This window comes from Podarcis filfolensis (assembly GCF_964270895.1).
Source record: "Podarcis filfolensis genome assembly, chromosome: 6".
Lineage (NCBI taxonomy): Eukaryota > Metazoa > Chordata > Lepidosauria > Squamata > Lacertidae > Podarcis > Podarcis filfolensis.
In genome coordinates, this window is record NC_139609.1 from 6982277 (window position 1) to 7007987 (window position 25711).

Sequence of the window (25711 nt, forward strand, 5' to 3'; positions counted from 1 at the left end):
GAGTTAGGCGCCTTGACAACGGCGGGGGGAGCCGGGAAGGGTCCTTGCCCGAAGAAGCAACGGAGCATGCGCGCCAGAGAAGGCCGGTCCGCCGCGCTTGCGCCCAAAGAGAGAGGAGGCAGGGAGGGGCAGTGACGTCTCCGCCTCCCCTTCCGGGCAAAGGACACGCGCCCAGAGGAATGGGTCCCTTTTATATTTTATATATTTTATATATAAGGGCAAAGGTCCCTTCACTACCCCCAGTATTTGAGGTGGCCACCCTCCACCCCCCAGTTGACGGGCATTCAAATAGTGTGCGTGCACCACATCATGTGATCAGTTTTGAAGCATGGGGCTTACCTGCCCCCCCCATATTTTATTCAAGGCAGCGCCCCGGTGGGCATAGAATGTGGAGTGTCTGGGGAGGGGAGCAGAGAAAGAGAAAACTGAAGGGGAGACTAAATGTTAATGGCTGAAGCCCTGCTGGACTAGCACACTGAACAGACACACTCCACGTCTCAATGCACACCACAGATGCGCATAGATGATCATGATGATGATGATTTAGATTTGTAGCTGACCCTTCATCCCAAAATCCCAGGGCGGTTCACAGCAGAAAAATACAAAATGAGAATACAAAATACACCATAAAACAAAAACATAGAATGGAGAATACTGTGGTACCTCTGGTTATGTACTTAATTCGTTCCAGAGGTCCATTCTTAAGCTGGTACTGTTCTTAACCTGACACCACTTTAGCTGATGGGGCCTCCCACTGCTGCCGCGCCGTCACCACGCAATTTCTGTTCTCATCCTGAAGCAAAAGTTCTTAACCCAAGGTACTATTTCTGGGTCAGCGGAGTCTGTAACCTGAAGTGTCTGTAACCTGAAGCGTATGTAACCCGAGGTACCACTGTACCACACTTTCAACCAGTTCGTTGTCTAGGTGCAGTACATTGAGGCTGGAATGAATGCAGGCAGACAAGTGTCATGGATAGCAAAATATATTTCAATTTCTGTAGTACAGTATAGATCACATAATCCCTTGCAAGTAACAGAATAGGTCACAACAGACAGTTCGATACATTTTGGAATTGGTTAACAATTCTATATCCCACCATCAACAACCTTCCCTGACCCACAATGTTCTCCATATTACAAAAGATGCAAGTGAGGCTTGGTAATACCATATCAGTGTCAGGTACAGTTTGTCCTCTTCTCACCACCATCTGTGCAATAAAATTTTTCCATTGCTCACTCTGAGAAAGAGGAAAACTACAGCCTTGCAATCCAGCACCTCCCAGGTTAACAGGATGCCTCGTTACAATCAGTTGTGTAGATCATTCGCAAGAGATTTGCAACCATGTTGTGCCCATTCAGTTTACATTCACAGATTCAGTCCCAAAGCATGAGGTTGATTACAATTAGTATATTGATCTTCCCACACGTCCCCCTTAGAAAAAAGTACATGTATTTCCCAAAGACAACAGGATTTATTTGATAAAATTCTCAAATTATATTCTGAAGATGGAGGTTTTGGGGGGGGGGGCGTTTTCTCTTTAAACAAGCAGCAGAAAAGGACACAACGCAATGAAAATTCTTTGGGTGGATCCCGGCCATCTTATAATGACAATTACAGTGCCATCATAGACAATTTAAAAACAAAAGCAAAAAGCTTTTTGGAATGGATGAGTCGACCATGTTAACACTGATTTAGCAATACTACAATCTGCACATATAGTTTGTAATGTTCTAGGAACAGAAATCTCCCTCACACCTCTATCTAGAACCTGCAAGTGAGTAGCCTCTAAAAACAGTGTGTTTGTTAAGGGTACTTATCAGACTCCTTCAGAGCTTACACAGGGTGTTGATCCAAATTCAGATGCTCATATTTCCTCATCTTTCTCCAAAAGTGGATACTGTTTCAGTGAATTTTTAAAGTTTTGAACTAGATTAAATACTGTACTTGACGTTTGGCATCTTGAAACTACTGTTCATAATATTCAATCCAGGTGGCACTTCCCCCAAAATCCACAAAAATTATCAATGGCACACCCACCTTAGTCAAATAAACCTGGAACACATGGCTTAGCTAAACATGGCTTAGTATAACTTGGGTCATATCAAAGTACTGATTAAAATTAGCACACTTATCACGTAAACTGTTTTCTGCAGTATAAATCAGAATTAAGTTTCTTTTTATTTTTTGCTGCAGTTAGATGACATGAGAAAAGCCGCCAGCACCTAGAATTTACTAGGGCACCAAATTTAGGACAATACAAAGGACAGCAGCTCAAGAACACAAAAAACTTCCATTTCCCCAATGTGCCTACGCTAGTATATAGCCCCCCCCCACTCCTTTGCACTCTTAGAACATGTCAGAAATGTACTTTAGGGTGGCTGAGAGAAAAGCTCCAGATTATAGACTACACAGTGAGCAGTCAGCAACATAGGGGTATTGTTTTTCACAATGACACAGTCCCTCCTTCTGTAGCTCTAAGCACACCACCCACCCAAGGCTGTCTCACATAGAACTGTGGGGATCCCCCTGATCAAATCTGGGAGCCTATTGTTAAAGCTCCTCAGCCCTATGCCTCAATTCCAATCCACATTGGGGCTCGACAGATGCTATTTATTTTCAAAAGAGCTAATTGCATAAACAGCATCAGGTCCGCTTGGGTCCTTAGCTAGAGAGCAGGAACCCCTGAAGACACTGGTTCTGGTTAAAATGGGAATGATACAGCCCTTAGTAGCAGACAGCACCCACTTTTGCCATAGCCAAAGACAGTTTCCCTTTAAAAAGTCTGCAGTCATTTTAACACGCTAGCCCAACTTGTTGTCATTGTTTAAAAGACAAGCATCTTCTGGCCTTGACGCGGAGGGATATCCCAAAGGGTGTCAGACCTTAAGATGGCAAGTCCAGGAAGGCGGTTTCACATAGTCAAGGAAAGTAGGCTATAAAACACAAGAGGAACAGTAATGTTAGGCAGGAAATGCTGGGCACTTTCACTTCCGTAGAGCTATCCCTTAGCCATGTGAACAAATGCCAGTGATGAAACCAAAGTGTTTTACTTTGCTGTCTCTCAAGCCTGGGCGGCCACCCAACTTACAACAGCCAATCTAGGCAATTAGAAGTGGGGTGGGGGTGGGAAAAGGCTTGCCTTTCCCTGTAAGACCCCCAAATTGGCTTTTCTTTGGGTCAGCTTCACCCAGATGCTTTAACTCTCTGAATGGCAGGTCTTCCAGGTCAAGCAGAATTGCTAAGGTGTCTGCAATCCTGAAACTACAATCCTACTTGGCTCCAGCTACTATGAGGCCTCAACAGTCCAAGAACCAGCCCCAGGGGGTTATGCATATGCATGTGGGCTGATCTGGCACTGCATATTAAATAAGGAAAGATAGTGGGCACTGCATATTAAATGCGGCAAAGATGTAGTGAATTCTCTCTGTTTGAACCCAGGAGATCCAAAGGTGGCAGTTGAATCAGAGAACACCAAGTAGAATAAAGAAACCACTGTGCTCCACTAAGGCCTTTCACTCTTTTCCATTACCTCCCTCTCCCTCCCTTCTTACTGCCCCCCTTCCATCCTCTAAGAACCTTTGGCTTTCATCTCTCCAGAAGGGCAGAAACTTGCTCAGAGCTTTACATTATTCATATAAAAAGACATGGAGGAAGTTTCAAAAGTTTCTTTTCCTGACCCTGCTGCTTGTTATTCTTGTTAGAAAGAAACCTCTATAGTAGCTATTCTGGGCAGAATGCAACCTTCTAAAAATCTGGTTTTCGAATTTTACGTTCACATCTTAGGGCTTGAATGAATAGTCCAGAATAGCAGCTCAGCTCTGTTCCTCTTATTTCCAATGACAAGTGGGATACTCACATTTTTCAAAGGGCAGTGCTTATGGGCATTCCATTCCAGGCTGTAGAGGTAATGTATCATAGTTAAACCAAGCCCAAGCGTAAGCCACAGGATCACATTCCAAATGGGGCCTTTCCGACGGTCGCTGAGAGTGAAGTTGAAAAACGCTGACGGAAGAAAATTAAAATGCACTCAAAATTCATGTTAAGGACACCAGCAGCATTCTTTCCTTGATCCCCAGTTAGCAAAGTGTCCGTATCAGTATGACACGTTGTACCTCTTTCCATAGAAATAAATGGCTCTCAACGGTTTTTTGGAGTTACAGTGGAAACGAGACAGGGCTTTCCCTTTAAATCACACGAAAAATCAGTGGGCCACCTACTCTTATGAAACAAAGTTGGCTATATGATAGGAGAAATACTTGTCCACCATGACAGATGGTTGATACTGCCAGTGTCAAGCAGGGGGAAAGGGCACCTCTTTTCAGGCTGCAAGCTGAAGACCTCCAAAGCAAGGATCATCTCAGAAGTCTTTGAGAAAGCCGCATATTACAGTTTGGAGCATTATCAGAACTTATTCCTCAGCCAAGCCAAGGAAGTCCTCCCTCCTACTCTGGCCATGATCAGTCTCAGAAAATGGAGATTTAACTAGGGTCAGGAGAGGCTTCTAGGTTTAGAGGGAGCAAATGGTAAGGCAGGCTGCAACACAAGCCCCTTGCATCTTAGAACATTAAGTACAGATGGCAACTAAAAGCTAATCCTCAGAATTTACAGAAACTGCTGCTGCTGGAAGGTAAAGGGACCCCTGACCGTTAGGTCCAGTCATGGACGACTCTGGGGTTGTGCGCTCATCCTGCTCTATAGGCCGAGGGAGCCGGCGTGCAGCTTCCGGGTCATGCGGCCAGCTTGACTAAGCCGCTTCTGGCGAACCAGAGCAGCGCACAGAAACGCTGTTTACCTTACCTATTTATCTACTTGCAGTTTGATGTGCTTTCGAATGGCTAGGTTGGCAGGAGCAGGGACCGAGCAACGGGAGCTCACCCCGTCGCGGGGATTCGAACTGCCGACCTTCTGATCAGCAAGCCCTAGGCTGTGTGATTTAGACCACAGCGCCACCTGCATCCCCTGTTATATTTGGTACTTACTTCCAAAACACATGTAGAAGAAGAACGATGCTGGATAGAAGAAACCAAAGGTCATCGCCAGGATGTATTCATGCACAACAGCAGAAAGAGTGAAGACTGACAGCATAGCGACTGCTTTGAATTTCTTCCCAAATAACTGGTGGTGAGAGAGAGACACAGACAAACAAGGGGAAGGGTGACTCTCTGATAGGTGAATGTATCGGAGGATATCCAATTTTCAAAAACAACAGTGAACAGCTTCTGATAACCACCCTTAAATTGCCCATTCACATTTATTGCACAGGGAGGGTTGTCTCCATTGGTGGCCTTGCTCTGTCAAAAGGACTTCTACTTGCACAAGGCAGGGCAGCTCATTTTTGCTGATCCCTCCTACTCAATGGAGCCCCACAAACACTTAACGTGAGAGCTGGAACAGTGTGGGATATGGCATAGAGGGGTGAAATTGGTGGTAGACTGGTAAAAAAAAGTGACTTCCCAAATACTGGATACAAACCAGATTGCATAAGTACAAGCTTCTCTCTTTCCACCTTCTGTCAGATCTCTGTATGGGTAAAGTGACTAGGTATTTTACATGTTGTGTAATTCACCTTTACATTAGAACTTTAATAAAATCATTTTGTGGGGGAAATGTAAAGATCTCTGCCATTCCATTTAAAAAATGGCTTTCTTTTAGAGCTGAAGCAAGGGGGTGCATTAAAAGATGGTTGCTTACCCAAAGGACATCTCTGTATGCATAGTAATACAGCCAGTCATGTACCACCACATTCCAGGTTCGGAAATACCTTGCATAAGATGTAGAATTCCACCAGTCCTGCAAGAGAGGATCAGGGAAGTAAAAAGAGCAGAGACCTTAGAGTCAGTGTTTAAAACTGCAGGATCAAAGTGCCCAAGTGCATTCCTGCTACTCAAGTGTTTTAGAGCATGTCAGTGTTTGTAAAAAGCAAAACAAGGTTCTGAGCTCCCTTTGTTGCCTCAGCCTGGTCCTCGGACCCTTGTCGGCATAAAAGAGTCCACGAGAAAAGTATCCTTGCAGAGTACTTTCTGCTTTTATTCTTAAAAGTCTTTCTGCAAAAGCGACTGACCAACTGTCCACACATCAACACTACCAGCTTTCACTAACTAACTAACCAACCAACCAACGCAACACCAAACTAACATTTCTCACTCTCTATATACAACTCGGTGCAGGTCGCTGACTCATGCTGACCCAGCTTTTTTAAGCATTAAAGAAACAGCGGCCAATTTTTAGCCGTGACACCCCTTCTGTTTCTTAAATGCAAAAAACCCCAACAGAAACAATACATACATACATTATATACATAAACCCAGTTTTGTCATCAATTCATTATGACAGGTTGCTGGCAAAGGCTTGGTAAATAAATCAGCAATATTATGTTGTGATTGACAATACTTCAGTTTGATTAACTCATTCTGTACACAATCTCTAACATCTCCATGATGGATAGCAATATGTTTTGATGTGGATTTCATTATTTCTGAGCCCACTAATGCAATGCACGATTGGCTATCTTCATACACTTGGATAGGCAAATCTACTTTACAATCTAGATCTTTTAGTATCTGTATAAACCACATGATTTCATTGCATGCTAGCGACAGGCTCCCATATTCTGCCTCACAGGATGAGGTCGCAACAAATCCTTGTTTCTTTGACCTCCATCCAATTATGGAATTGGCAAACATCATAACCATTTCACTTGTAGATTTTCTAATAGCTACACAGCTTCCCCAGTCCGCATCAACAGATACTTCTAGTTTTTCATCTTGTGTACTAGATATCTTCAAACATACATTTAATGTCCCCTTTAGATGTCTGATAAGCCTTTTCAAAGCACACCAATCGGCAGTACTGGGTTTAGATACACGTTGGCTCAGAACATTTGTAGCACATGCAATGTCTGGCCTTGACCACTGGCTTAAATACAACAGTGATCCTATTTTTGAGTGATACAACTCAGGCTGATTAAATTCATCATCACACACTGTCTTTGGGAAATCTGGTTGTCATGGGAGTCTGAACTGGCTTGCAGTTTTCCATGCCAAACTGCTCTATCAAATGAAGAATTTTCTCTTTCTGGCTCAATAGAAAGCTTCCATCAGCTTCCTGCCTTACTTCTACTCCCAAGTAATTGCTTACAGGCCCTAAGGCTTTAAGCTTAAACCTCTTTTCCAGTTGACGTGTGAGCTTCTGGATTTATAAACCCTTCAGTCTTCTGTGGAAAAGGACCTATCACGTCACAATGGACAAGTTATAAAACCTCTTTAGATACTCTGTCACTTTTAGAAGCCACAGGCTTCCTCTTAGATTTGGCCATTTTACATACATTGCAATCTAGGAAACAGTTACAGTTATTTACTTTTAGGTTCTTGCACACCTTTTGCATCTCTGAAAGCACACGGAAATTGGCGTGACCCAGTTTCCAGTACAGTTCATGTACACACCCCTTATGAACTGGCAAATTATCCTGAACCACCTGGGCTGCTTTAACAGGCTTGTCCTGCATTACATATACAGTGGTGCCTCGCAAGACGAAATTAATTCGTTCCGCAAGTTTTTTCTTCTTGCGAGTTTTTCATTTTGCGAAGCACGGTTTCCCATAGGAATGCATTGAAAATCAATTAATGCGTTCCTATGGAGACCGCCTTCAGACCAGGTCCGGGGACAGTCTGTCCCCGGACCTCTTCTGAAGGCTGGCGGGGGGAGAAGGACTTTTCTCCCCACCGCCAGCCTTCAGAACAGTCTTCTGAAGGCTGGCGGTGGGAAGAAATGCCCTTCTCCCGCCGCCAGCCTTCAGAAGAGTTCCCCTAGGGCTGCCTAGGCTGCGGATAGCAGCCTGCTGCCCCGCGCGAGGGGCGCTCTTAAGCAGAGCGTCCCTCGCGCGGGGCAGACATTCGCAGCTTGGGGAGCCCTGCAGGAGTTCCCTGCAGGGCTCTCCAAGCTGCGGATAGCAGCCTGCTGCCCCGCGCGAGGGGCGCTCTGCTTCAGAGCGCCCCTCGCGCGGGGCAGACATTCGCAGCTTGGGCAGCCCTGCAGGACTTCCCCGCAGGGTTCTCCAAGCTGCGGATAGCAGCCTGCTGCCCCACACGAGGGGCGCTCTTAAGCAGAGCGCCCCTCGCGCGGGGCAGACATTTGCAGCTTGGGGAGCCCTGCAGGAGTTCCCTGCAGGGCTCTCCAAGCTGCGGATAGCAGCCTGCTGCCCCGCGCGAGGGGCGCTCTGACGCAGAGCGCCCCTCGCGCGGGGCAGCAGGCTGCTATCCGCAGCTTGGAGAGCCCTGCAGGGAACTCTTCTGAAGGCTGGCGGCGGGCGAAGGGCTTTTCTTCCCACCGCCAGCCTTCAGAACAGCCTTCTGAATGTTGGCGGTGGGGAGGAAAACCTTCCTCCCACCGCAAGTCTTCAAGACAGGTTGGGAACAGAGGAGAAGCGCTGCGCACCTTCCCCTCTGTTCCCGGACCTGTCCTGAAGGCTTGCGGTGGGAGGAGGGCTTTCCTCCCCACCACCAACATTCAGAATGCTGTTCTGAATGTTGGCGGTGGGGAGGAAAAACCCTCCTCCCACCGCAAGCCTCGGGAACAGAGGAGAAGCGCTGCGCGCCTCCTCCTCTGTTCCCGGACCTCCCACCGCAAGCCTTCAGGACAGGTCCGGGAACAGAGGAGAAGGCGCGCTGCGCTTCCCCGCTGTCCCCGGAGATTTCCCTGTGGGTTTTCGTCTTGCGAAGCAAGCCCATAGGGAAATTCGTCTTGCGAAGCCGCTAAAAAATCGGAAAACCCTTTCGTCTTGCGGGTTTTTCGTTTAGCGAGGCATTCGTCTTGCGGGGCACCACTGTAACCCATTTTCCATCTTCGCGTGGCCACATACCTGAGTTCCATTCTTTATCAGACAACCATCCTGCGTGAACTTAACACTATATCCTGCTTTAATCAAACAGCTTACAGACAGTAAGTGACTGACCAGCTGTACACACATCAACACTACCAGCTTTCACTAACCAACCAACCAACCCAACACCAAACTAACATTTCTCACTCTCTATATACAACTCGGTGCAGGCAGCTGACTCATGCTGACCCACCTTTTTTAAGCATTAAAGAAACAGCGGCCAATATTTAGCCGTGACAGAGCAATTGGCAATACAATCTCTATGAACATCTGGTGTACTGTTGCAATGTATAACTGAAATTCCCCAAGAGCTCATTTGCAGGCATTAAATCCTAACCACCTCCTTCCCAAACAGCCACCCTGAGAATAAGTCACTGGTGTCCCAGTATCTGTAGCTACACTAGGTCTCCAAGGCTCAGATCCAAAATGATCAGAGCTAAATCAAATGTGACATTTTCTCTACATGAACAGTAATTCAATGTGGGGGGGCAACCTGCAAACCACATTCAGAAAAGAGAGATATAGAAGGTAGTTGAAATTCAGAGGCCTTTTCTATCACTGTCCTCTAAACTGCTCAAACTAATCATTAATGGCCCCAAGTGGAAGCAGGAGCAGGATCAGAACACACATTTGTATGATCCCTTGGAATTATTCATTTATTTAACAACATGTATATATATACTGCTTGACTACAAATAGAACCTCTGAGCATTATACATAAGGCATTAAAATTGCCAATAAAAGTTTAAAACATCAGATAAAATCAGCAGATAAGCTAAAACATATTAAGACACATTTCAATTTCTACATGTCCGGATAGGCAAAATGTTTTTAGCAGGTGCCAAAAGGAATATAGCAACACTTTATTACGGACGTTTAAAGGTGCCAGTATAAAGGAAAATATAATGAAAATGATGTATAGATCGTTGTACAATGTTTGGATAAAATACAAAGATCTTTTAGAAAGGAAGACGCCCAGATGGCTTTCACCAATGGAGGCGAAGGCCCAGAAAAAGTTAAACATGGAAATCAAATGGTTGAGATACTCAGATTTATTATTGGAGGATAATGAAGGATACAAACTAAAACCATTTGATGAAGTTAAAGATAAGTTAAATTGGCTACACTACCTCCAGATTAATGGATTGTATAAACTAGATAAGAAAAATGGTTTTGCTTCTGAAAAATCCAAGTTGGAGATGGAGTTGCTGGAATCTAAAGTTAAAAATCTGTCTAAAATGCTGGAATAATACCTTCAATGTAAAATAGCAGAGATACGAGAATAATATACGCGATAAGAATGTGATGTATATACCAGCTACCAGGAGAGAGGGAAGTCAAGACTCGGCGGAGTCAAAGGGACTTTGTTGTTTAGTCGTTTAGTTGTGTCCGACTCATCGTGACCCCATGGACCAGAGCACGCCAGGCACTTCTGTCTTCCACTGCCTCCCGCAGTTCGGTCAAACTCATGCTGGTAGCTTCAATAACACTATCCAACTATCTCATCCTCTGTCGTCCCCTTCTCCTTGTGCCCTCCATCTTTCCCAACATCCGGGTCTTTTCCAGGGAGTCTACTCTTCTCATGAGGTGGCCAAAGTATTGGAGCCTCAGCTTCACGATCTGTCCTTCCAGTGAGCACTCAGGGCTGATTTCCTTCAGAATGAAGAGGTTTGATCTTCTTGCAGTCCATGGGACTCTCAAGAGTCTCCTCCAGCGCCATAATTCAAAAGCATGAATTCTTTGGCGATCAGCCTTCTTTATCGTCCAGCTTTCACTTCCATACATCACTACTGGGAAAACCATAGCTTTTACTATACGGACCTTTGTTGGCAAGGTGATGTCTCTACTTTTTAAGATGCTGTCTAGGTTTGTCATTGCTTTTCTCCCAAGAAACAGACGTCTTTTAATTTCGCGGCTGCTGTCACCACCTGCAGTGATCATGGAGCCCAAGAAAGTAAAATCTCTCTTTTTTTTAGTATATGTGCTGCCGAAGCGAGCATCTCTCCAATAATAAATGCTGGAAATGTAAGGAAACTGAAGGCACTTTCTACCACCTTTGGTGGACATGCCCAAGGATCAAGGCCTTCTGGGAAATGATCTATAATGAAATTAAGAAGGTACTTAAGTGTACTTTTCACAAGAAACCAGAGGCCTTCCTCCTGGGCATGGTGGGCCAATTGGTGTCAAGGAAAGATAGGACGTTTTTTATGTATGCTACAACAGCAGCAAGAGTTCTTCTAGCAAAGTATTGGAAGACACAAGAACTACCCACGCTGGAAGAGTGGCAGACGAAGGTGATTGACTATATGGGACTGGCCGAGATGACTGGCAGAATCCGTGAACAAGGGAAAGAGACGGTGGAAGAAGATTGGAAGAAATTTAAAGTTTATCTTAAGAACTGTTGTAAAATTAATGAGTGCTAAAATGTCATGGGTAACGTAAAATAGAATTGCAACGATAAACGATTGGGTAAGAGAAAAAGGATTAAAGAAATTCGAACTATAAGTAATGGAAATTAGGGGTTGCTGAAAAAGTTTAAAACAGGGATGCAGAAAAGGGAGGTATGGGGAAGTCGTTGAAATAAGGTTTAAGAAAAAAAAGGTTATGAAATTATACGTGTTTATATGTTTGTTTGTTAATGTGTTGTGTTGTGAGTTGTTAGTTTTTGTGTGTTAATATATGTTGTAAAACCAATAAAAAATTTATTAAAAAAAAGAAAGAAAGTAAAATCTCTCACTACCTCCATTTCTTCCCCTTCTATTTGCCAGGAGGTGATGGGACCAGTGGCCATGATCTTCGTTTTTTTGATGCTGAGCTTCAGACCATATTTTGCGCTCTCCTCTTTCACCCTCATTAAAAGGCTCTTTAATTCCTCCTCACTTTCTGCCATCAAGGTTGTGTCATCTGCATATCTGAGGTTGTTGATATTTCTTCCGGCGATCTTAATCTTTGGATTCATCCAGCCCAGCCTTTCGCATGATGAATTCTGCATATAAGTTAAATAAGCAGGGGGACAATATACAGCCTTGCTGTACTCCTTTCCTAATTTTGAACCAATCAGTTGTTCCATATCCACTTCTAACTGTAGCTTCTTGTCCCACATAGAAATTTCTCAGGAGACAAATGAGGTGATCAGGCACTCCCATTTCTTTAAGAACTTGCCACAGTTTGCTCTGGTCGACACAGTCAAAGGCTTTTGCATAGTCAATGAAGCAGAAGTAGATGTCATTTTGGAACTCTCTAGCTTTCTCCATAATCCAGCGCATGTTTGCAATTTGGTCTCTGGTTCCTCTGCCTCTTCTAAATCCAGCTTGCACTTCTGGGAGTTCTCGGTCCACATACTGCTTGAGCCTTCCTTGTAGAATTTTAAGCATAACCTTGCTAGCGTGTGAAATGAGTGCAATTGTGCAGTAGTTGGAGCATTCTTTGGCACTGCTTTTCTTTGGGATTGGGATGTAGACTGATCTTCTCCAATCCTCTGGCCACTGCTGAGTTTTCCAAACTTGCTGGCATATTGAGTGTAGCACCTTAACAGCATCATCTTTTAAAATTTTAAATAGTTCAGCTGGAATACCATCAAATACCATCACTTCCACTGGCCTTGTTATTTGCAGTGCTTTCTAAGGCCCATTTGACTTCACTCTCCAGGATGTCTGGCTCAAGGTCAGCAACCACACTATCTGGGGTGTACGAGCCATCCATATCTTTCTGGTATAATTCCTGTGTATTCTTGTCACCTCTTCTTGATGTCTTCTGCTTCTGTTAGGTCCTTACCACTTTGTCAAAGGTACTATATTGTGATAATTAGAATTGTTGGGAAAAGATTATATGAAGAAAATAATAAAAATTTATCTGAAAAAAAAGCTGTCTAAAATGTATAAGTTACTGTTGGAGTGGCATACAAAGGATGAACAAGTTAAATCAGTAATGATAGATTGGGCAAGAGATGTAGGACATAACATAATGTTTGAGGATTGGGAAAGATTGTGGAAGAAAGGGGTTAAGTTCACTGCATGTACAATGTTAAAGGAGAATATAATGAAAATGATGTGTAGATGGTATTTGACCCCTGTTAAATTAGCAAAGATATATCATAATTGTGATAATTTATGTTGGAAATGTAAAGAAAAAGAAGGAACTTTTTATCACATGTGGTGGACCTGCCCCAAGGTGAAAGACCTCTGGGAAAAGATTTATAATGAATTGGGGAAAAAAATGTTGAAATATACATTTATAAAGAAACCAGAGGCCTTTCTTCTTGGAATAACAGGTTTGGAATTGCCCAAGAAAGATGTTAAATTATTTTTGTATGCCACAACTGCAGCAAGAATTTTATTAGTGAAAAAGTGAAAACACAAGAATTACCTACGGTGGAAGAATGGCAGATGAGGAGTTTTTGGAGCTAGCCGACCTAACTGGAAGAGTCCGTGACCAGAAGAAGGAGGTGTATCAGGAAGAATGGACAAAATTTAATGATTATTTAGTTAAATATATAAAATTAAATTCATTAGAAATAGCTTGCAGATATTTAATTGGCTTAGGATTTCATATAAGTTAAGTGATGAATCAATATGTTTAATTTTAAAACAATTAACAATGTTAATAAGTGTAATTTTAATAAGATTATGATCCATGTTTATTTGTTTATTTGTTTTGTTTATAATTTTGTGAAAATCAATAATTTTTTTATAAAAAAAATAAAATAAAGGCGCCAGTATATGCCAACACTAAAAGAAGGCTGCTAAATAATTTATAGAGTGGACATACTTTTCTTCCATGACGCCATACCCAAAACTATTTACATTTGTTTAAAAGTCACAGCAAGGTTAAAATTCTATCCAAAAAGCCCAGTAACACAACACATAGCAACAAATGCTTTTGAATCAGGAATGTCAACAGAAAAAAAAGGCACAGGCTCCCTTTTTAACCAGAGGTAAAGGAATGTATTAACAGGTTGTCCAGAAAACTGATGGTATCTGATCGGCCTCTCTAGGCAGGAGGAACATCATCAATGGCAAAATGACACTCTCTCTCTCTCTCTCTCTCTCTCTCTCTCTCTCTCTCCATTTCTAGCAAATGGTGGGTTCCACGAACCAAGGTACACTCTAAAACTGATAGCAAATACTTTGTGCGTGTTGTGTTTTGTGCATGTGTGTGTGAGAGAGATATCATGAGCCTTGCACATCAATTACCTTGTAGAACATTCTGTCAGCAAAGCGCAGCATCTCAGCAAAAGCATTCAGCCAGCAGTGAAGTAATAAATAAAATAAGATTAATGTCGACAATACATCTGTGGAGCAATGAAGAAAACATGTATTTCAGGCTAATTTATTTCATTCATGTGGAGGGGGAAATGGCTTGCCCTCCCCCCTCTGTATTGCTCCCCAAGTTTCCATAAAGGCTCTAGAATAGCAAACACTTGAAATAGAAGCAATGGAAGTATTGATTGACCTTGCTTAGGACAATATCTGAGGATGTTTGCTCTTGACCATTTGCTAATACAGTGTTGGGCAAAGGTTTGTTGATCTTATGCCACATATACTGCAAAAGCTCTGTGAGGGGCAAATGGCAGCAAATAAGCTAGCAAGGATAAGAAATGGGCCTAGCAATAAAGATCATTAAAGATTGTTAATGTGTAAATGTAAAGCTATGTATTTTAGTTGCTTTGGTCATATTTGCTAAAGTATTAGTTAGCTTGAACCTTTATATATATAAATAGAAGACGTAAAATGTTGTGCTTCTCTTTTCAGGCCACGAACTGAGCAAGCACTTTCCCATCTCTCGGGGGGGGGGACGGACGGACTCCATGAGGAATTTAAAAGATAAAAAAGGAGTTTACCAAAAACAAACAAGCAAACAAACACTGGAGCCTTTCTGCCAGGGATTATATGGTTAGAAATTCCAAAAAAGGATGGTTAAGTTGTTTATGTATGTAACTACAGCTAGGTTTTCAGCTAAGAGCAACAGAAAAAATTAGAGACTATTGTGTTATGATTATGATAAATGAAGCAGAGCGCCCCGCGCGCCAGGCAGACATCGGCCAGCCCCACAAGCTCAGGGGACAGCAGGGAGGCACAGCGCCGCCATCCCGCTGTTCCTCGACCTGGTTAGGTTTCCCCGACCTGCTTTTGGGGGGGGGGGGAATTTTTTTTTTAATAAGATATTTATTGAGGTTTTACAAAAAGAAAAGTTTACAAAAATAAAACAAAAAATCGTGTGATAAAGAAGGATACAAAAAGATACATAAAAAAATAAAAAATAAAAATAAAAATACAGAATTCAAAAGACAAATAGATACAAAAAAAGATTAAAAGCAAATCCGTTTTTGTAACTTTAAATTCATTTAACTTGTTTCCTTGACTCCCTCACACCTCCCCTTTTTGTATTCCCATTTAAATAATCAAATCAGCAAATCCTTACCCTCTTTCATTTATCTTAACTCTATATCTTAACATATTATAACTCTATATTTTCATCCATTTATCAATTCATTTTTGCATATTCTTATTAACTTTTGTTGCTAAATACCACTTATTTCCAATCCAAACATCATTTTAACATTCATTAATTTTACAATATTTCTGAAGGTAGTCTTTAAATTTCTTCCAGTCTTCCTCCACCAACTCTTCTCCCAAGTCTCGGATTCTGCCAGTCATTTCTGCCAATTCCATATAGTCCATCACCTTCATCTGCCACTCTTCCAAGGTGGGTAGCTCTTGTGTTTTCCAATACTTTGCAATAAGTATTCTTGCTGCTGTTGTTGCATACATAAAGAAAGTTCTATCCTTCTTTGGCACCAATTGGCCGACTATGCCCAGGAGAAAGGCCTCTGGCTTCTTCAGGAAGGTATATTTAAATACCTTTTTCATTTCATTATATATCATCTCCCAGAAAGCCTTAATCTTTGGGCACGTCCACCAAAGGTGAAAGAATGTACCTTCATTTTCTTTACATTTCCAACATTTATTATCGGGCAAATGATAGATTTTTGCAAGCTTGACTGGTGTCATGTACCACCTATATATCATTTTCATAATATTATCTCTTAAGGCATTACATGCCGTAAATTTCATACTGGTGGTCCACAACTGTTCCCAGTCAGCAAACATAATGTTATGACCAATATCTTGTGCCCATTTAATCATTGCAGATTTAACCGTTTCATCCTGCGTATTCCATTTTAACAGCAAGTTATACATTCTTGAAAGTGTCTTAGTTTTGGGATCTAACAGTTCCGTTTCCAATTTTGATTTTTCCACCTGGAAGCCAATTTTTTTGTCCAAATTATAGGCCTCTCTTATTTGATAGTAATGAAGCCAGTCTCGCACTTTATCTTTTAATTTCTCAAAACTCTGCAATTTCAATTTCTCTCCTTCTTGTTCCAATATTTCCCAATATTTCGGCCATTTGGCCTCCACATTGAGCTTTTTCTGAGCCTTGCTTTTGGGGGGGAAATAAAGGAAAAAAAATTCCTTTATTTCCCCCCAAAAAACTAGGTGCGTCCTATTGGCCGAAAAATACGGTATTTGTTGCTTAGAAAAATTCCAGAATTAAAAGGGGCCAGGGTTATACGCAAAAGCACTCACTTGGAAGCATGGTGTGCAAGATGCAAAGGACCAGCCCTCGTACATTAAAGTGCCCTCGGACATATTTCCGAAATGCAGGATAGGTGTATATTTCACTTATATAGTGCAAATAGAAGAGTGACGCAAGGGCCTAGACAGGAGTAAAAACAAAAGCCCCTGATTATAAAAGTAGCACAGGAGGAATCCGTAAGAGAGAAAGCTGATCCCAGTTACCAATATGCACAGATCTATGCTGAGTAAAGATCATACATTTAACGCACATGACATTCCCCAAAGAATCCTCAGACATGCACTTTAACCCCCCCCAAACTCTAATTCCCAGCACCCTTAATAAACTGCAGTTCCCAAGATTCTTTGTGGGAGGAGCCAGGTGCTTTGAATGTCCGGTGTGTATGCAGCCGTAGGCAACAGCTGACCAACCGTTTCAGTGCCACTACGATAGTCCGTGCTTCTTTCAGATAAATGGCATTCCACGTGGGCTCCACCATGTGCAGAATTACTATGCCAGCAGTTGGGAGGCCTGGGTAGGTGCGCTGCTGGCATGTGTATATGTGGAGGGGCCCAGGTGGAACACCTGCTTTACCGACAGCAGCTGCCGTGGTAGCGGTTTCATTGTCCTGCAAGGAGCAGGTCCCACGAGTAGAGTAGAGTAGAGTAGAGTAGTCTTTTTATCCAAGATTGTCCTTTGAACTTTTAGGATCTGTGACACTGCACGGCTAGCCCAGCCCAGGGAAGGACTACGTCTCCATTTGAGAAATACGACCGTGCTTGAAATTAGCTGATCTGCTCCACTCGGCAAAATAAAAATACACTATACAGATTGCTGCACTGTTCATAATTTCCTAAACTCTGGAAAATGTTTACAGATGATAAGAGGAGAGGACTAGCACACAGGCATCGGTTAAAAGTCGGTTATGGAAGGCTTGTCATTTAGTACTATTGTATCCTGAGAAGTGAAACTGTTTTATTTATCTTACAATGGGAAGGTGTGTTTGTCATTAGTTTAGGGGTAATTATTCATTCAGTGATCCAAATCTAAGGGAATAGGATGCAATTCCAGGTGAACAGGCATGGAAGCTTCAGAAAGCATTGTCTATTTTTTTAATGCCAAAATAAAAATAACTAATACAGGCTTGTGCAGTCTGGTAGGCTAGTACATATTTTTATGAACCAGTAACTCTTATCAGCTTTCAAGGCTGTATAATTATCTGCTGAAACACAGAAATCCCCAAAGGAACAGAAATATCTAACCTGTGCAAACATGGTAGCTACATAGCTCCATCTTATTGTAGGATTTCTGAAAAGAAAAGGAAATCACAGTCATTACACCTAAATCAAGATAAGAATTTGCTTGGCATCAACTGAAACCCAATTTGCAATAATTTTACAAACAACTGCTAGACAGCAAATCACTTTGAGTTACTTTCCATGATAAAAGCAACTAATAAGTGCAATAAAAAAATAACAGCAAAGCTGATGTAGTCTGCAGTAAACACAATCCAATTTCTATTCCAGAACAGCAAATATTTAAAGTAAGAAAGTCTGTTTGCTAGTTATGACTTTGCTCAAATGGCATGCTTTACTAAATGTGCAGCTGCACTATTATTTTTTTAACAGTTCATTATTTTGCATAAAGAAGGAAAGGAGTAGCTGAGGGCAGTAGGATATACAGACTGCAGAATGTGGAATACCATGAAAAATAGAAAGATAACCCTGTATAACACAGCAACTTCTACAAAGGAACTCTAGAACCTTATATATAAAAAACCCATCAAAACCCATGAAGTGTAGAATATCTTAAAGCCAAAATGGTCAGACTCAGCACCTGTTATTGGAACCAGAAGTAAAAAGTTCTGGTGTGCTCAAAAGAGATATGCATTGAACCAATGCATTTTGGATCCTACTAGGCCTGCTCCGGGAAAATTCAGAGAAACAAATGGTTGTCTTCAACTAACCTTTACTCAGAGAAGACTCACTGAAATTCAGGACCATGAGTTAAGTTAGAGACCCAGCAGTGGGATAGAGAGGCTCAGAGGCCAGTGGTGTAGCGTGGGTTGCCAGGGGCTGTGCGGAGGAGTTGGGTGGGAGGGAGGGACAGTGGCGTAGCGTGGGGGGTGCAGGGGGGGCCGGCCGCACCTGGCGCAACATCTGGGGTTAGGGCAAATCCACGGGTTAGGGGACGCAAATTACTTGCCTTGCCCCGGGTGCTGACAACCCACGCTACGCCACTGGGGAGGGAAACACATTCAACTGCCTAATACTATCCGCATCGCTCAGGAGACATAAGAGTCGTTCTGTGGTCTGGAGAGGTCACTCCTGGTTCGCATGGAGAAGCTGTTTTCAATGGACCCCAGCGACAGAATGTGCTGCCCCGAGTGTTAAACTTTTGCATCCATAACAATTTTGCGCCCAGGGCAACCGTGCCTGTGAACCCACCATGCTACGCCACTGCAGAGGACTGCACCTGCCCCCTGGGCCTGAGGTCCCCAACCCGTGTGTTATGCCCTCCGTTATGAAGCATGCATCCAGTCTAACCTCACCATCACAATGGCTATAAGAATTGCCAAGTCACAATGGAGCAACTACATTGACATTACCGGGGATAGGCATCTCTGTAAATAAGGGTGGGAGCAAAGAGGAAATACAGGTACTGGGAAACTTTAGGAACTTGGACGGTGTCTGAAAAAGCAGAAGGGAGAGAGTCATTTAGTACCAGATAATGCCACACAGTAAAAAATAAACCCACAGGGTTCCATCCTATTTTCTATGGGTCTCAAACTGTTCATTAATGCTTGAGTTTAGCAGTAATAAATTTATACAATTTCTCAGTCCAAGGAGATGGTTTGTATGCCATTCTTATTCTACTTTTTTTTTTTTTACAATGAGTAAGGCAAGTCTGTGACAAGCCCCTTACCTCTAGTCCACCCCAGGTTTAACGCCCTCCCAACCCAAATAAGCCCCCTATTGTCGGAGCACTTTCCCCTGTTCCACTAAACCCAGGATTCTCTTATTTCCTTTGCAAGATGTGTACTCCTATTCCAATAAGCATTAGAAGACTGACAAGTTGCATGGTATTGGTAATCTTGCAAAACATGGGGAGGCCCATACACACATTCTTCTGAACTAGAACAGGTCTTTGAATTGTCTCCATGTCACAGAACCCAACTCTCAGAACAGGAAGAAGGGAGGGTGCATTCATCACCACAGCTGTACAATTATTGTAGGAAACAGTCACTCACTTGTCTTCTGTGGCGTAAAGGAAAGTATTCGAGAAGTATTCTCCCTAATGAAAGAGTAGCCTTTCATCAGCAGGCGCACCTAAAGGAGTGGAATAACAGATAAAATGTATTTGACATCTTGCAATTAAGTGAGAGATGGTCCAGAAGGATACCATGGTCAATAGCATCAAAAGCTCCTCTGCCCCTCTTTTGATGAAGGTGAGACCAAAGCAGATTCAGTCTCAAGCCAGGTCTGCACCCAGAATGCAAGAAGTTGAGAGAATCAGTATCCTCCAAGAATGCTTCCATTCTCTCTCCATCACCATGCTCAAAAAGAGGGTGTTTGCAGCAAGTTATTAGTGGTTTAAACCATCAGCGTATCTGAAAACAGAAGTACCTACTAGACCTTAAGAATTATGGTGCGTTTCTTTTTGCATCTGACCATTTCTAACACCCTCAGGCTCAATCTCTTGGAAAAAATGAAAACTTGTCACCATTAATATTTCCCCAAGTCAGGCAGAAGCAAAAGTAGAATGTGTACACAAAATTACAGGTTAGCTAAGGACTCAGATCCTGGCATAAAGCAGCATTTTGCTAATTCAAGCTTTGTGAAATGACCTTGAGCTACATCCACAAGAAACATCTCCACATGAAACTCACCTGCTCAAAGATCACTATGGCAGCAGAACCTGGTGGTAAACGGTAGGCAGTGACAATGTAAGTTGGAACCACTCCAAGCGCAAATATTTGGAAGATCATGAGGAGACCTCCAAAGAAAGAGGAGCGGATTGTCTTGTGGGAGGAACCATGGTAGCCCTGGGCCCACAGCAGGAAGAGCCCATAGGGCACAGTCAGGGTGGACAGGAACATGTAAAGCCAAGTGGAAAAAACGACAGAAGATTTGCCAAAAGCGTAGACCAGGAGATCAAACTTCACCACCAACCTTCAAAAGAGATTCAAACAACACAGAAAGTTAAAATCATATACTTGGGTTAAAATATATATTCCATCAGGTTAAATCAGTAACAGCTAAGTAATTCTATAATAAAAGTTGAGGTACTTTTAATCTTTTTTAGTATTTTAAGTTTTGTATGTTTTAGAGTATGGTTGTGATTTTTTTCATGGTTTTCTTGTTTTATCTTTCGTAAACCGCTTTGAGGTTCCTTTTAGAATCGGGCAGTGTATAAATCTTATGAAACAAATACTGAACTTAGGTATACACCCTAAGGTTTTATACTGCACAGAACAGTGTAAAGCAAGAAAGCAAACACAGATACAGACAGAGATACAGACAGATACAACCCCTACAGAGATCCAGGACCCCTTGGATAAGCACACGCATGTGGGAAAATTGTAGTTATTGTGGCATAGCCTGCAGCCCTTCAGTTAGTACTGGGAGGGGCTCCACATCTTCCAAGACTTTGCATGCAGATACATTTTCATTGGTTCAGGTATGAAATGACTCAAGTCCAACACTAAAACAAAACAAAAACAAACAAACCTCCAGCTGATCCCTTCAATATTTTCCTACCTTCCTTCATCAATGGAGTCTACTATGAGGGTGCTGAGAATGATCATGATGAAGAAAGCAATGAACGCATGATGTATGGTCCGGATATCTTTCACTTCAAATAGCTCGCTGAGGAAAATAATTATAAGAAGTACATTAGAACATTTCGGAGGGTGGGGACAAACTCCAGGACTTCCAGTGATTAAACTTAAGAGCTGAAAGCAAGAGGAATATGGTCAGAAGATTCGGAGGATATGGCCATGGCTTCCCTGGGCCATTTGCTTTTTCTCCTTCAAATGTAACATGCGATCACTCTTTTTCAGTGCAATTTCTCTGCATATGTTCTGCAAAATTCATCTGCCAACAAATATAAGACTTTCACCACTTTTTAGAGGGGGTAGTATGGAAAGAAGTGCCGCTGTACAAGAGAAAGAGATTCCCGAACCAGCAGCAGTGGCGGAGAGCAGGTGGGGGCGTAGCTGGCGTGTGTCCTGGGGGGGGCGTGGCACGCATCCCAGGGGCGTGGCGTGCTGCCCGCAGGGGCGTGGTGCATGTCCTGGGGGCATGGCACACCGTTTGTGGGGGCGCAGCCACAATGGCACCCCACCGGGATCGCTCTGCCTTTTAGTCAAATTACCTGTATATGGTTTACATCTTTGACTTCCAAAAGCCCCAATCGCTGGTTCAATAGTATTAGCCGCAATTTTATTAAAATTAGGAGGATACGGCCTGATTCGTATTTCATCCATATTAAACCCCTACCCACCTACCCTCATATTCCCGATCATAATTTTAGCCCTATGAGGTATTGTAATAACTAGCTCAATTTGCCTACGACAAGCAGACCTGAAGGCTCTCATCGCCTACTCATCCCTAAGTCATATGGGCCTAGTAACCTCTGCTATTATTATACAAACACCATGAGGCTTGACCGGAGCCATAACCCTAATATTTGCACATGGCCTAACTTCCTCAGCCCTCTTTGCTCTAGCAAACACTAATTATGAGCGCACGCACACCCAAACGTTACTTCTTGTACGAGGCCTACAACTTGCCTTCCCATTTATATCAACTTGATGATTATTCATTAACTTAACCAATACAGCCATGCCCCCCTCAATCAACCTACTTGGTGAGTTATGAATTATTACTGCCCTATTTAACTGATCATCCCCCACCATCATCATCACCAGGGTTGAAACCCTCATTACTGCCACTTATTCCCGATACATATTCTTAATAACCCAACGAGGAGCCATTTCAAATCAATTTTGCCTTTTCCCTCCCAACCATGCTCGAGAACATCTTATCCTTATCCTACATTTGCTACCCCTAGGACTTCTAATTCTAAAACCCACCCTAATTTCAGGATTATTCACTTGTAAATATAGCTTACCAAAAACACTAGACTGTGACTGAGATAGAAGGTTCCACCTTCTTGTTTACCAAGAGCTGTATAAACAATTAGAACTGCTAACTCAAATAACTAAGGATGAAATCCTTAGACCTCTTACTTCTGTAGGAAAGTAGTAATCCATTGGTTTTAGGTACCAAAAATCTTGGTGCAACTCCAAGTAAAAGTAAAAATGCACGACCTCTTCCTACACTCAACCATGCTAACAGTCCTATTTATTCTAACACACTCTGTTCTCACAACTATAAACCCAATTCCTTTCATAATAGGATGAGGCATGCTTTACGCAAAAACCACTGTACAATTGGCATTCAAAGTCAGCCTAATCCCCCTAGCTATTTTCATAAACTATGGCACAGAAGCCTCAACAACCAATTTTACATGAACTAACATTGCCGATAGAGATATTAATATTAACCTTGTCTTACACATGTACCCCCTCACATTTATCCCAATTAGTTTATTCGTTACATGATCTATCCTTGAATTCGCTAACTGATATATATCACCAGACCCCCACATATCCCGATTCTTCAAATACCTCTTAGTATTTTTACTAGCCATATCAATGCTTGTCACAGCCAATAATATATTTCAACTTTTCGTTGGTTGAGAAAGTGGGGGAATTATGATTTGCCCGCCCTGATGCTAATACAGCAGCCCTTTAGGCTACTATCTTCAACCACGTAGGAGATATTGGACTTATATTAGCCCTCGCCTGACTTGCAACACACCTAGCAACTTGAAATATTCAAGAAATAACCATTCAAACAAAAAACCCGCTTCTCCTACCCCTCTTCCCCCTAATTCTCACCTCTGCTGGCAAATCTGCCCAATTCGGACTACACCTATGACTCCCAGCAGCAATGGAAGGCCCAACACCCCTTTCAGCTCTATTGCACTCCAGCACTATGGTTGTAGCTGGCGTGTTCCTTTTAATCCGACTTCACCCAATCTTACAAAACAACAAGACAGCCTTAACTATTTGCCTCTGCCTAGGAGCACTCACCATACTATTCACAGCCCTATGTGCCCTAACACAAAACAACAACAAAAAATTATTGCTTTTTCAACCTCTAGCCAACTAGGCCTGATACCTATTGGCCTAAACCAACCTCAACTCGCCTTCCTTCACATCTCAATCCATGCCTTCTTCAAGGCTATACTACTGTTATGCTCCGGCACAATTAGTCACAACTTAAAGACATCTGAAAAATAGGGGCGTACAAAAAATATTACCAGCGACAGCTACCTGTTTAACCATCGGAAATCTTGCCCTTACAGGAACTCCCTTTTTATCGGGCTTCTATTCAAAAGATACAATTATTGAAACCATAAATAACTCCCACCTAAACACCTGAGCCCTTATACTTTCACTTTTTGCAACAATACTAACCGCCACATTCACCTTACAAATAGCTTTTTACATCCAATTAAATACACCACGAACAACAACATCCATTATAAATGAAACACCCCCGACCCTTACTAACCCCCTTATTCGTCTTGCCATTGGAAGCCTTCTAACAGGCCTAACCCTCATAGCCACTATTTTACCAACAAAACCAACTCCAACTACTATGCTAACCTCTATGAAATTATCCGCCATCATGCTGCTTTATGCGGCTTTTTTGCCTCCTTCTACACCTGCCGCTTTACTTGTACTTACTGCATGTGATGATCTATTTGTACTTACTACATGTGACTATTATGTATATAGTGCATTAACTGATTTACCCCATGAAAAATTAAATATACATTATCCTATAGAGCCATTCATTCCAGTCCCGCCTGCCCAGTGACTCTTTAAACGGCCAAGATATCCTAACCATGCAAAGGTAGCATAATCACTTGTCCCTTAAATAGAGACTGGAATGAATGGCTAAATGAGAACTAAACAGTCTCTTACAGACTAACCAATGAAATTGATCCTACAATACAAAAGCTGGAATAAACCCATAAGACGAGAAGACCCTGTGGAGCTTCAAAACCAAGACCATTAAATCATGCTTCCTTAGGTTTTTAGTTGGAGCGACTTCGGAGCATTAAAAAACCTCCAAAATATGAAACTAATTTCATCAAGATTAACACACCAAAAATAACCATAAGATCCAGCAATAACCCGCATATTGTCTGATCAATGAACCAAGTTACCCCAGGGATAACAGCGCCATCCCCTTCTAGAGTCCATATCGACAAGGGGGTTTACGACCTCGATGTTGGATCAGGACACCCCAATGGTGCAGGCGCCATAAAAGGTTTGTTTGTTCAACGATTAAAGTCATACGTGATCTGAGTTCAGACCGGAGAAATCTAAGTCGGTTTCTATCTATGCGGCACTGTCCTCAGTACAAAAGGACCAAGATAGTAGGACCTATACCAAAAGAACGTCCCAATTAAAACTACTGACCACCGCTGAAGTAATAAACATGCCACCCCTCCACCCCAAAATTAGAGTTTATTAAGGTGGCAGATGCTGGAGGAGACTCTTGAGAGTCCCATGGACTGCAAGAAGATCAAACCTCTCCATTCTGAAGGAAATCAGCCCTGAGTGCTCACTGGAAGGACAGATCGTGAAGCTGAGGCTCCAAGACTTTGGCCACCTCATGAGAAGAGAAGACTCCCTGGAAAAGACCCTGATGTTGGGAAAGATGGAGGGCACAAGGAGAAGGGGAAGACAGAGGACGAGATGGTTGGACAGTGTTCTCGAAGCTACCAGCATGAGTCTGACCAAACTGCGGGAGGCAGTGGAAGACAGGAGTGCCTGGCATGCTCTGGTCCATGGGCTCACGAAGAGTCGGACATGACTAAACGACTAAACAACAACAAAGGTGGCAGAGTCAAGTAATGCAAAAGACCTAAAATCTTTCTACAGGGAAGCAAATTCCCTTCTTAATAATGCATAAATTTATATGCTATATTATTAATCCTGTTACATACATCATTCCCATTCTCATTGCCGTAGCATTTCTAATCCTACTTGAACGCAAAATTTTAGGCTATATACAACTCTGAAAAGGTCCAAACATAGTAGGGCTTTCGCATTTTACAACCAATTGCTGATGGAGTAAAACTATTTATTAAAGAGCCCATTCGCCCAACAT

General features: G+C 42.5%; 1 protein-coding gene across 3 annotated transcripts in view; it reads right to left on the reverse strand.

Annotated features, from left to right (window-relative positions):
* Positions 1-967: 967 nt before the first annotated feature.
* Positions 968-25711, reverse strand: part of LOC310765936 (sterol O-acyltransferase 1-like) — a 160537-nt gene continuing 135793 nt past the window's right edge. For all 3 annotated transcript variants that reach the window (XM_083621613.1, XM_083621612.1, XM_083621614.1), the window contains exons 6-16: positions 21215-21322; positions 20344-20626; positions 19705-19783; positions 19063-19144; positions 17717-17762; positions 16466-16595; positions 14072-14169; positions 5693-5791; positions 4981-5116; positions 3858-4003; positions 968-2934 (exon numbers count right to left, since the gene is read on the reverse strand). In XM_083621613.1, coding sequence (XP_083477739.1) covers positions 2878-2934; positions 3858-4003; positions 4981-5116; positions 5693-5791; positions 14072-14169; positions 16466-16595; positions 17717-17762; positions 19063-19144; positions 19705-19783; positions 20344-20626; positions 21215-21322 — 1264 coding nt within the window. In that variant the 3' untranslated portion in view covers positions 968-2877. The remainder of the gene's footprint in view (positions 2935-3857; positions 4004-4980; positions 5117-5692; positions 5792-14071; positions 14170-16465; positions 16596-17716; positions 17763-19062; positions 19145-19704; positions 19784-20343; positions 20627-21214; positions 21323-25711) is intronic.